This window comes from Diceros bicornis, chromosome 11 (assembly GCF_020826845.1).
Source record: "Diceros bicornis minor isolate mBicDic1 chromosome 11, mDicBic1.mat.cur, whole genome shotgun sequence".
NCBI lineage: Eukaryota > Metazoa > Chordata > Mammalia > Perissodactyla > Rhinocerotidae > Diceros > Diceros bicornis.
Window position 1 is genome coordinate 59,840,129 of NC_080750.1, and position 11,701 is coordinate 59,851,829.

The 11,701-nt window shown below is 37.7% G+C and overlaps 1 protein-coding gene across 4 annotated transcripts in view; it reads left to right on the forward strand.

The window, feature by feature from the left end:
• Positions 1–11,382, forward strand: part of GALNT7 (polypeptide N-acetylgalactosaminyltransferase 7) — a 151,171-nt gene extending 139,789 nt beyond the window's left edge. For all 4 annotated transcript variants that reach the window (XM_058550358.1, XM_058550357.1, XM_058550360.1 and 1 more), the window contains 3 exons: positions 4,031–4,129; positions 4,832–4,960; positions 8,955–11,382. In XM_058550358.1, coding sequence (XP_058406341.1) covers positions 4,031–4,129; positions 4,832–4,960; positions 8,955–9,092 — 366 coding nt within the window. In that variant the 3' untranslated portion in view covers positions 9,093–11,382. The remainder of the gene's footprint in view (positions 1–4,030; positions 4,130–4,831; positions 4,961–8,954) is intronic.
• Positions 11,383–11,701: the final 319 nt, after the last annotated feature.

Here is an 11,701-nt window from a genome sequence, read left to right on the forward strand (position 1 = left end):
GGAAATGTGTGAGTGAAAGAGAAGAATTCTCAGAGAAGAGTTTAGGTAAAAACTGTCTGGTACGTCCCCCACCTTTCCACTAGACAGGTACCACTATCCCGCTGCCTGACCACCGTGTTCCCTCCTCTCAGCCTTTGCACACGTGACTCTACTCTGGAACACTGTCCACTCTCTCCAGCTCCTGCCACTCCCCTGCCCCTCACTCCAACTCCCTTTCTTGGCTAATCCCAACTTATCCCATTGCTCTCGATTTATAGCATACCAATGCTGAGAAGCCTTTTCTTTGTTCTTCAGCACTCCATCAACAAGACTGAGTTCTGGGTCTCTCCATAGGTCCTCATAACCCTCAGCATTGCCTGTCTCTCAAGTGCTTCAGGACCTTGTTCACTGCTGTGTCCCGGTGGACTAACACAGAGATCCCCAGATACAATAAACACTTAAACAATGCTTGTCAAATGAATGAATTAATCAATGGTAACTGAAAATAATTAAAATCAGGCAAAGGCATTGATCTGTGTTGTCATTTTTTTGTTTCTTCAAACTTGCCTTTGTAAGTCCATTTCTGATTGTACCCACCCATGTGCCTTATACCGCTGCCTTGTGGGTATGTTAAACATGCTGTGAACTTTCAAGTATACTTGCCTTTGCTTAATTATGTATTCAACAAATATTGGCTGAGAGCCTACTATGTGCCAGTCACTCTTCTTGACATAAGACAAGCAAGGTCCTTTTCCTCAGGGAACTTGCGTGCTCGTTGGGAAGAGAGAGAAAAACGGAAAACAAAGCAGACAATGACAGATGGTAGTAAGGGCTACGAAGGAAATAAACAGATGGTGCTCAAGAGGACTTAGGGACAGGGTAAGGAGGGCTTCTCTGAGGAAGTGACATCTAATCTGAGATCTGAATGATAAAAAGCCATTAAATCAGGAAAGAGTGGTCCAAGTAAAGAAAATGGTGAGTGAGTTCGAAGGCTCTGAAGCAAGAAATGCTTTGCATGTTTGATAGGCAGGAAAGAGGAGGTTAAATGAGGAGAGAGGCCTTTATCCTAGGGGTGGTGGGAAGCCATGGGAGGGTTTTAAACAAGTAACATGATTCGATTTATGCTCTTGTTTTTAATCACTTTGCTGTAAGGATTTAGAGTAGAAACAAGGATGCCTAACTGGATTTCCTAACTGGAAACCAGTAGGTAGTTCCAATGAGAAGTGATGGTGGCTTAGACTAGGGTGTCGAAAATGGAGATGGAGAGAAGCAGACAAATTTAAGATATATAACTCATCTGGAGATAGATCACTGATGGATTGGTATGTGAAGGATATGGGCCAAGATAACTAGTTTGGGTTTTCAATTGAGTAGCCAATTAGGTGGCAGCAGAGATTGGGAAGTTGGTAGAGGGGACGAGTGGGGAGGGTTCGGGGAATAGCAAGTTCTCTATTGGTGTTCTGCACATGGGAAGTACCCATTAGACATCCAAGTGGAACTGTTAAGTAGATCTCAGGCTATGCAGTACTGAAGCCCAGAAAAGAGGCATTGTACGTTTGAAGCCATGGGCAGGTAGACTGTTTCACGGGACTGAATGAGATCACCTCGGGAGAAAATGTAGATAGAGAAAAGTGGATGGGATCCATCCCTAAAGCATTCCAACATTTAGAGTTTGGTAATAATAGGAGAAGCCAACACTTATGCTACTCTCTCTGCATCTCTGGTTTTAATGCCTTTTTTTTTCTATACTCTTATCTCACCTCTGTGTTCTAATACAGCAAATTGCGTTTAACTCCCAATTAGACCATAAGCCCCTGGGAGTCCAGACCACATCTTGGTTATCTCTTAATCTCCAAGAACACCTAATTAATCCAGTGCCTTCTGTACAAAAGGAATGAATTCTCTTGATGACCTTGTCCAGTCCTATGGCTTTAAAACCATCTATGTGCTCATGATGCGAAAATTTCTGTCTTCAACCCAAATCTGTCTCCCAGAGCCTGGACAAGTAGGGGCTGCCTGCTTGATCCAGCTGCCTACTTGATCCCTCCACTTGAATGTCTAATCAACATTTCAAAGTCAACAAATTCAAAATTGAACTCCCTGTCTCCCCTCCCCAACCCATCTTTGCTGATTGCTCAGGCCAAAAACTTTGGAGTCTTCTTTGAATCCTCTCCTTCTTTCATACTTCACATCCAGTTCCAGAATCTGACCCTTTCTTGCTGTGGTCTAAGCCACCATATCTCTCTCTCTGAGACCAACTTTGCCTGTTCTAAACACAGCAGCCAGAGTCATCTTTTTAAAATGTGAGTCAGGTCATGTTACTTCTGTTAGAAACCCACAGTGACACCCCCTTTCACTCAGAGTGAGGGCCAAGTCCTTCCCAGTGGCCTCTAGGGCCTACGTAATCAGCCCTGTTCCTCTCTGACCTCACTCCGCGCCAGCCCCACTGGCCTCCTCGCTGGTCCTCAGACTTGCTGCAGGCATGCTTCTGCCCCTGCCTGGAAAAGCCAAGTTAGCCTCTGCATGGATGGCTGACTCTTATATAGACCTCACCTCTTCTCAAATGTCACCTTCTCAATGAGATCTACCCTGCTGTCCCCCAAACACTCCTAGCGCCCCGCCCCTTAACTTGCTCTTCTTTTCTCCATGACACTAATCACTTTCTAACATATCTATTATGCTTTTTGCTTGTATTCTGTCTTTCCTCCCTGGAATGTAGCTCGGTGGGGCAAGGTTCTTTATCTGTTTTGTTCAGTGGTGTATCAGAGCCTACAACATACCTGACCAATATCACTTAATATTTGATGAGTAAATAAAGGTGTGAGTGAATGAATTGTCTGTCCCCCCTTTACAACCTCACCCCTGAATACATCTTCAGTTTAATCTCTCTCCATTCTGGCCCCTGCACCGTACACTTCATTGCTCAGCATTCCCTGCACGTTCCAGGGTAGACCCCTACCAGTTAAGAAGCTGTCTCCTCGGCCCAGTCTTCAGAGTTCCTCCAGACAGGGTGAAAGCCTCCTTCCTCCACATGCTCATCCCTCCATCCTGACTGATGCTTACCCCTCAGACTTCCTACAGACATGAGTGTCCCGGAACATGACTGACTTCTCTTTGTATCTTCTCAAGCTCTTATCGTCCTAGGTGCTCAGTCAGTATTTGCTGACTGATTGAATGAATAAAACATTTTATCCAAATACTATAGTAATTTATAATTGAGATATAAATATATAGTATTTCCCAAAAGGAAGAAGGTTATTTTTATACAACATATGCATTCCAAAGATGGAAACCTGTGTTTGCTTCTCACCTACATTATCCATAGTCAGAGAAAGTCTGACTACCTGACCCATTTGCCCTAACCTTTGCCCCGTAGGCCCCTGGAGACAGCCACCGAAAGTGGGCAAGTTACCTTACAAATGCAGTCTGGTCTAGACATCTAGGGCCAGTGTGTGTTATGTGGTTAGGTAACTTTAGTCTATTTCCTTCTCATTCACATGAATTATCATGAATCTGAAATTGTACTTAATGATATCTTTTTATTTTTTCTTCTGTGGTATCTTATCAAAATCGATAGGCCAATGCCCTTAGTTGGAATGAGCCCATTCCAGTGTTGACTTCAAGACCATAAATGATTTCAGAGATGACTGGTGTGCTCTACACTACTCAAAGATTGACAAAACCATAATAACCTATTACTATACACACTCAGATTTCCACCGTGAACTGCAACATTTACATGACACTCTTTTACTTTGATGTTAGAGCTTATTAAAAACTAAATTGTTGGGCCGGCCCCGTGGCTTAGCGGTTAAGTGCGCACGCTCTGCTGCTGGCGGCCCCGGTTCGGATCCTGGGCGCGCACCGACGCCCCGCTTCTCCGGCCATGCTGAGGCCGCGTCCCACATACAGCAACTAGAAGGGTGTGCAGCTATGACATACAACAATCTACTGGGGCTTTGGGGGGAAAAAAATAGATAAATAAAATCTTTAAAAAAAAAAAAAAAACTAAATTGTTGCCTGCTTTTTAGTTCTTTGTTTGCTTTTTTAGATCAGAGGCTTTGAAACTGTTTACTGCATTGACAGCATGGGAAAAACAAATGGAGGCTTTGTTGAACTAGGACCCTGCCACAGGATGGGAGGGAATCAGGTAAATAACCATACTTTTGTGTTTAAATTGGTCTGCATTGAGAGCTGCCAGGCTTATTGATCACAGAGTTTAGTTTGGTTTTCACTTTGGTAATTTTGTTTGTTTTGATAAAGTAAAACATTCTGTAAAAAAGTGACAATGCTAAAACATTTACATAATTGAGGGGAGATAATAGCAATATCGGTTTTTACATAAGCAATCAGAATCTAGAACTTATGTCTAATATAAGAGATTAGAATATATTTTTGTGTGAGTTTATAAGCGTGTAAGCTTAACTCGCTAACAATTTTATTTGCAAATATTTTTCAGTAGTCTACACTTTTTACCTGATAAGCTGGAATGTTACAGCCAGTAATGTATATTTCACTAATACATTTTCTTACTTCCTTATGTGGGTATTTTTCTTGTATCCAATTTATATTATGAAACATTATCAGGTCTCTTTCCACATTTTCTTTTGCTCACATTGTTGGTACACAATAAATATGTGTTCATGACCCATTCTATATCTAAGAGGCTAAAAAACATAATTCTTTAAGTGTTAGTAAGGGTCTTCACAAACATCAAAATGAATATAATTCCTCTCTAAGTTACAGAAAAATCAGATAGTCATTAAGTTTAATTACAGCAGTTAAGTTTGTTTTATATTTTTAATGTATATCAGCAAAGAAGGTGCCTCTTTTATTTTTTTTTTTTTAATAGCTTTTCCGAATCAACGAAGCTAATCAACTCATGCAGTATGACCAGTGTTTGACAAAGGGGCCCGATGGATCAAAAATTATGATTACACACTGTAATCTAAATGAATTTAAGGAATGGCAGTACTTCAAGGTATTCTGCATTTCAACTTCTGAAATAATATTATATGCTATTTCATTTTAATAACACCTATCATGTGGAATTTAGATGTATAAATCTTAAAACCTGCATTCAAATTGACTTGCATTTTCCTCTCATTTAGTCATTTGTTTTCCTGAGCTCTGAATGACTCATTGTTCCTTAATGAAACATCACTTTTATTCTCTGTTGCAATATTGTCATGTAATGAGGTCACAAGATGTCCATGAAGACCCACTGCTAATTTCACTAACACAGGAAAATCAGTGTTCCATGAGGCAGTCATTACCTCATTGTTCTAATATCAAAATCTGATTTTTCAAATCTAAATGAGTCACTCATTAAAGTAAAAGACATATATAACATAACCAATATTGCGTTTATATTTCAAGTTGTCCACCAGGTGGCGATAGAGACAAACAAATAACGCTGTTGGAACTCGAGTCCTTCACAGCTTCCTTATCATTGTTGTTTGCTAAATACAACAGGATAACTGTTGCCTGTTGCTTGTTTTAGAGGTCATATTTAGTTATTCACTTGACTCTGTGGGAGCATTTTTTCTGTTTCAGCTGTGAACATGCAAAGGTCTGTGCCAAGTTGAGGATTCCAACATATTAATGGATTTATTTTCAAAGTCTAGACTTGGCTAAAATAAATCAATTTATTGTGAAACAAAAAGTTGGGAAAGCTGCCCCAGACTGAAAGAACCTGGCAACCCTCAGCTTTCTTTACTCATCAGATGTTCGTTATCATACCCTGTCTGTCATACAAGCACTTGTTTGTTATGTAATGATGATATTATTCTTAATATTTCCAGTTATCATCATTCATAGATAATTACTGTGAAGTGGTAACTATGTGTCAGTTGCTGATTTTCTCTTATAACAAGTTAGGAGGGAAAAGATTAACATAAACCCTGGAGAACAGAGCATTTATTTCCACAAAGAAAGATGAATTAATAGCAATAAATGATAGGAGTCAGTGAGAACAATATTAGTCAGTGAGAACAATATTAGTAAAATAGTAAAAGAAGGCCAGCAGACCAGAAGCCACCATGAAGAAGTAATGGATAAAAAATGGAATGTACATATTTTAGATATTTTAAAGGACACAGCACTGAATATACATTTGTGTATCAGACATTACCAAATATTCACTGGGCCCGAGGATGTGATGACTTCAAAAAATAGCTAAAGCACATCATACCATAATGGCAGAGAAGGAAAAAAATGCAGAAATAAAAATAAACAAAATACCATAGGACAGCAAAAGAGAGATTAATAGGAGGAATTATTTCTGATGAGTTTCATATAGGAAGTAACGTTGTACCAGGTCTTGAAGTACAAAAAGGCTTTTCATGGAGGACAAATAAGAAAACTGAGTGAGTAAAGGCACGGCATGAAAGTGTGTAGAGAGTTCTAGGAATCACATTTCCTTTGGTATTCCTAAATTGTACTCCATATGAAAGAACATTGAACTTCATTTTGTAAGTTTTGGAGAGCGATTGACATTAGTTAAGGTGTTCCTCAGTGATAGGAAACAGTGCATACTTTTAGGAAAATAATTCTGGAAGCATGGTGAAGTATGAACTGATAAGCAAGGAGATCAGCTCAATTAGGAGTTCTCAAATTTTCCAATCTCTAGGTTCCCTTTACACTCTTTTTTTTTTTTTTTTAAAGATTTTATTTATTTATTTTTTTCCCCCCCGAAAGCCCCAGTAGATAGCCGTATGTCATAGCTGCACATCCTTCTAGTTGCTGCACGCGGGACACGGCCCCAGCATGGCCGGAGAAGTGGTGTGTCGGTGCGCGCCCGGGATCTGAACCCCGGCCGCCAGCAGCGGAGCGCGCGCACTTAACCGCTAAGCCATGGGGCCGGCCCCCCTTTACACTCTTGAAAAGTATTGAGACTCTCCCCAGACAGATTTTGTTTATATAGGTTATAGCTAACAGTATTTCCTAAATTGGAAATTAAATCTGAGAAATTTATAAGTATTTATGTATTAATTCATATAAAAGTAACAATAATAACTATTACATGTTAATATAAATAATACTTTTAATGAAAAATAACTTTTTCAATAAAAGATGAGAAGAGCATTGTTTTTTAGTTTTGCAAATCCTTTTAATCTCTAGCTTAATAGAAGACAGCTGGATTCTTATACATTGCATTTAATTTGCTGCACCATGTTGTTTTAGTTGAAGTGTCTGAGGAAAATCCAGCCTCACATAAACATGCAGTTGGAAAAGAGGGTTAATTTAATAGCCTTTGCAGAGAATCGTGGCTATTCTTCTTTGGTCCCACACCACAACTTGATAAGTGGTAGTTTCTTAAAAGTTATTTGCAATGTATAGAACCTGAAACCATATCAGTGAACATTTTTGTCCCATGTTACATTGAAATCCATTGGTCTGTCTTACACTTTGAATGGATCTTTTACCTATATGTGCTTTTGTAACATCATGCATTGCTCGTTTGGAAAATTTTGGTTCACTAAATTGTGTAGATCTTCCAAATGTGGACACATTTCATTATACAGTGCCAAAAATCACAACTATAACCACTGATTTCATCAGAAAAGTCTTTAAATATTGTGAAGCTGTCAAGTTCATGGTGGTGGATACAAGTTTTCCAAAACTCTGATTTTTGCTTGAAAACTCAAATTTTATCATGGCAACAAATACTGTCAGGTTTGTGTTTTTTGTTTTTTTTTTTCTTGAAGTGACAGTCACTTCATTTTCAAGAAAATGTCTACTCAGTTCCAAGTTTGAATAATCAGTTTGTTTATGAGTTGTCCATTCAAGTCAAAATGACATTCCATGAAGAAAGCAGCTAGTTCAACTCTCAAGTCAAACAACTGCAGAAGTGCTTTCCCTCAAGATAACCATTGTACTTCACCATACGGAAGTGCTTTATGTGTACTTTTCATTTTATCTTATAGAATTTTTTTTTTTTGATGAGGAAGACTGGTCCTGAGCTAACATCCCTTGCCAATCTTCCTCTTTTTTTGCTAAGGAAGATTAGTCCTGAGCTAACATGCATGCCCATCTTCCTCTATTTTGTATGTGGGACCCCACCTCAGCATGGCTTGATGAATGGTGTGTAAGTCCAAGCCCGGGATTTGAACCTGCGAACCCTGGGCAGCTGAAGCGGAGCACGCGAACTTAACTACTACGCCACTGGGCCGGCCCCTTATAGAATATTTTAAAAAGTATTCTCAAGGGTCAAGATTTAATAAAACTAATAAGTTTTACTGCTTCATCAAGGACATTGTTAAGTGAAACTGGCATTTTCTTTTTTAATTGAGCGTGGCCATGAAGAATGTGGCTACTAGCACAGTTTTGTGTCACTGCTTGATTTATGCTAAGACCCCAGCAGTTTTACCCACCATTGTGTTTACACCATCAGTATAAATGTCAATACAATGAAAAAAGCAAATGGGATCTTTGTATTGTTATGAAAATAATTTTGACCTTACAGACCCAATCTTAGCTGGTCTAAGCACCATACTGTGAGAAACCCTGAACTACACTGAAGAAACCTACAACAGATAATGGGGGCTAACCTACAGCAGCTGCAGTGGGGATGGAAAAGGATATATACTAGAGGCATAACTATCGGTCCTACATGATTGCTGCAATATGAAGGAAGGAAGGAAAGTACAGCACGAGATGCCTCTATCCTAAGGACTGGAAAGCTGGTATTGTCATTAGCCAGGATATGAGCTAGGGAAGTAGGTTTGGAGGGGAAGATGATGAATTTAGGTTTGTATACATCGGATTTGAGGTACCAGCAGTGCATCATGACTTAACAATAAAAGGACTTAAAGACGGACAATCAAAAGAAATCCAAAGTCTGGGTCTGATTGGTTTAAGCCTGTCTAATTTGCTTGAATTATCTTCTTATGAAAGCCAGGTAATGACTTCTTCTAATGTCAGTGATATCAAAACAGTGCAAAATTAAAGCTTCTTTTTCCTGTGTTTTCCAGAACTTGCACAGATTTACTCACATTCCTTCAGGAAAGTGCTTAGATCGCTCAGAGGTCCTGCATCAAGTATTCATCTCCAATTGTGACTCTAGTAAAACGACTCAAAAGTGGGAAATAAATAACATCCATAGTGTTTAGAAAGAAGAAAAGAAACCAATAACCTACCTACTGACACATAAATTTATACAGGACTGAAAACCGCCTGAAACCTGCTGCAACTATTATTAACTCTGTACAGCTCCAAACCCAGAACCTCCTGATCAGGTTGAAGGACATAGATAAACTGTGATTTTACGATAACATTATCATCTGCAGTTACTGTTTACAAAACTGCTTTTACCTTAAACCTTGTAGATGTTTACATCTTTTTTTGTTTTGTTTTAAGCTGATGTTGGTAATTTGTGCATTTAGCTCGGTTTTATTTAGAACAGAGTTAAAAGCATTGTTGTCTTCTTTGGGATTACACTCAGGGGTCTGAAAGGCAGTTTGATTTTTTTTTTTTTAAACACACTTGAAAAAAGGTTGGAGTACCAGACTTTCATATATAACTTGGTGATTATCAACCTGTTGTGTCTTTATTTAATTTTACATCCTTTTGAAGCACTGCCACAGGTTATTAGCCAAGGTGGCCTTCCTTCACAGTCATGCTGCTTTTTGAAAGGTGAATTTCAACACATTTAGTGCCTCTTTCATTTCTCAGTATATATTTCAAGAGCTTTTAATGAAATTTATAGGATGGTAATGATGGAATTGTCACCTTGTGAGGAATACTTTTACTACTCAGAAATGAATTTATGTGCTACCATTTGCTCTGAAATTGAATGTTGTATGGCTTGAAAAAGAAATGACAATAGGGAACATGCCAAGGCTATTCCATTGGGTTTGAAGATTGTATGGCATTAACTCCCTTACTGGCATTCCCAAGGCTGTCTGTCAATACCAACTCCTCTGATAGCAAGGGGGTCTACCAACTAGAGAAAAATTGTCCGCTTACATTTAGGATTTCTTTTCTCCGGTACCTGTCACTATAGAAAACTATAAATAATTCTCAGTTTTGAAACCTTGAAACAGGGGTAACAAAAACAACAAAACACCACTGTAAAAACATCAAAGGGTCATCCTGACCAAGGTAAGAATTTCCAAGCCCATATTAGATTAAGCCTTACAAAACTCCTGTGCATTATAACCTAAGCTGTGCAACCTATGACGCCACGAGTGAATGGATGTTTCATTTGTATCTTCATCCAAATGAAATTCCCTGCACATTTTTAAAATTTAAAAAAAAAAGGCTATTTAAAAATACAGTTCATTAACAAATGTGAACTCCTTTCTTTTAGAGTAGGTGTTAGTTTCCTAGTGTTTCTTAATTTTTTTTAGGAAGCATATTTCTATTAGTATTTTTCCAGTGAAAAGAAGACTTGTTTCAAGTTAAACATTTATTAAGACAGTATCTACTATAGGAAAACCAAATACTGCAAGTGGTCAATTAGATTTTAAGTTCTAAATAAATTGTCTTTTATTACCCAAAAGATTAAAATGCTATGTTGAGTGCAAAATTTTAAAAACATGTGATAAGGTGGGGAATGGCAAATAAATTAAGCATTTTTGATCCTATAATCATGATATCATTACAATGAAAGGAATTCACAAACTACTGCTAGAGGGAAATATTTTTAATTAAAGCTTAAAAAAGACAAAAACTACATTTGTTTAAAAGAAAAGCCTACAAATTTGTTTCTTCCAAGCTTCACTCTTAAATTTGGAGAGTCAAAGTTAAACATCCAAAACAAAGTTTTATTTATAATTTTGCATTGTCAATTTGTATTTTGCTACTGATCTGTGATCAACCATTTTAACTTTCATTCATCTCTAGGGATGTTTAAAAAAGAATACATTTATATGCTTATATAATTACAAAATAAATCAACTATAAAAAAAACTAAGAGAATTGGTACTTTACTTGTGTGTTTGCAAATAGACTCCATTTTCCTTGTTGAGTAGATTATAACCTTCTTAACTATGCATAGGCCTAAGAAAGGTGGCACATAAACTGTGCATGTAAATTTTAAATGGTTATTTGTGCAATTCATTAAGATACTCTATGAAAGTGATTCTATATGTTGAAATCAGAAACCTTACCAAACACAAAAAACATCAGAAGCTGCTGCCATAATGACTATTTTCTACTGTAGGCTGCTTTGGAAATAATTCCCATGTCCTCGCTTTGTAAGTTGATAATATCACTATGCATTTCTACACATTTTATAAATTTGATTTATGCAGATTTTGATACACTATGTTTCTGTAGAAATTGTATAAATCTTCAAAATTTTATTAGGGATAAATTTGAGAAGTTTATGTATATCTCAATTCTGGGTTGCTTGTTTTTTAGGTGAGAAAAAAATAAAATACTGTATTTTAATCCATGGTTTTTTTCAGTATTTGTAATCATTTCTAAATCTAAACACTACACATTTGAAATAATTATTTGACTTTATTGTTTACAAGATACATTAACATAGTACTAAAATATCATAAACCATGGTTTTAGGTTGAGTATGTGTTGGTTAGAATTCTCCTTAGTATGTGCTTACTCAGAGTTTACCTATCCGTAGGAAGGAAACAGGTTTATTTTTACCTCTGGTTGTCTATGTATAGTCTTTTTTGTGTGTGTGTGTGTGAGGAAGATTAGCCCTGAGCTAACATCCGATGCCAATCCTCCTTTTTGCTGAGGAAGATTGGCTCTG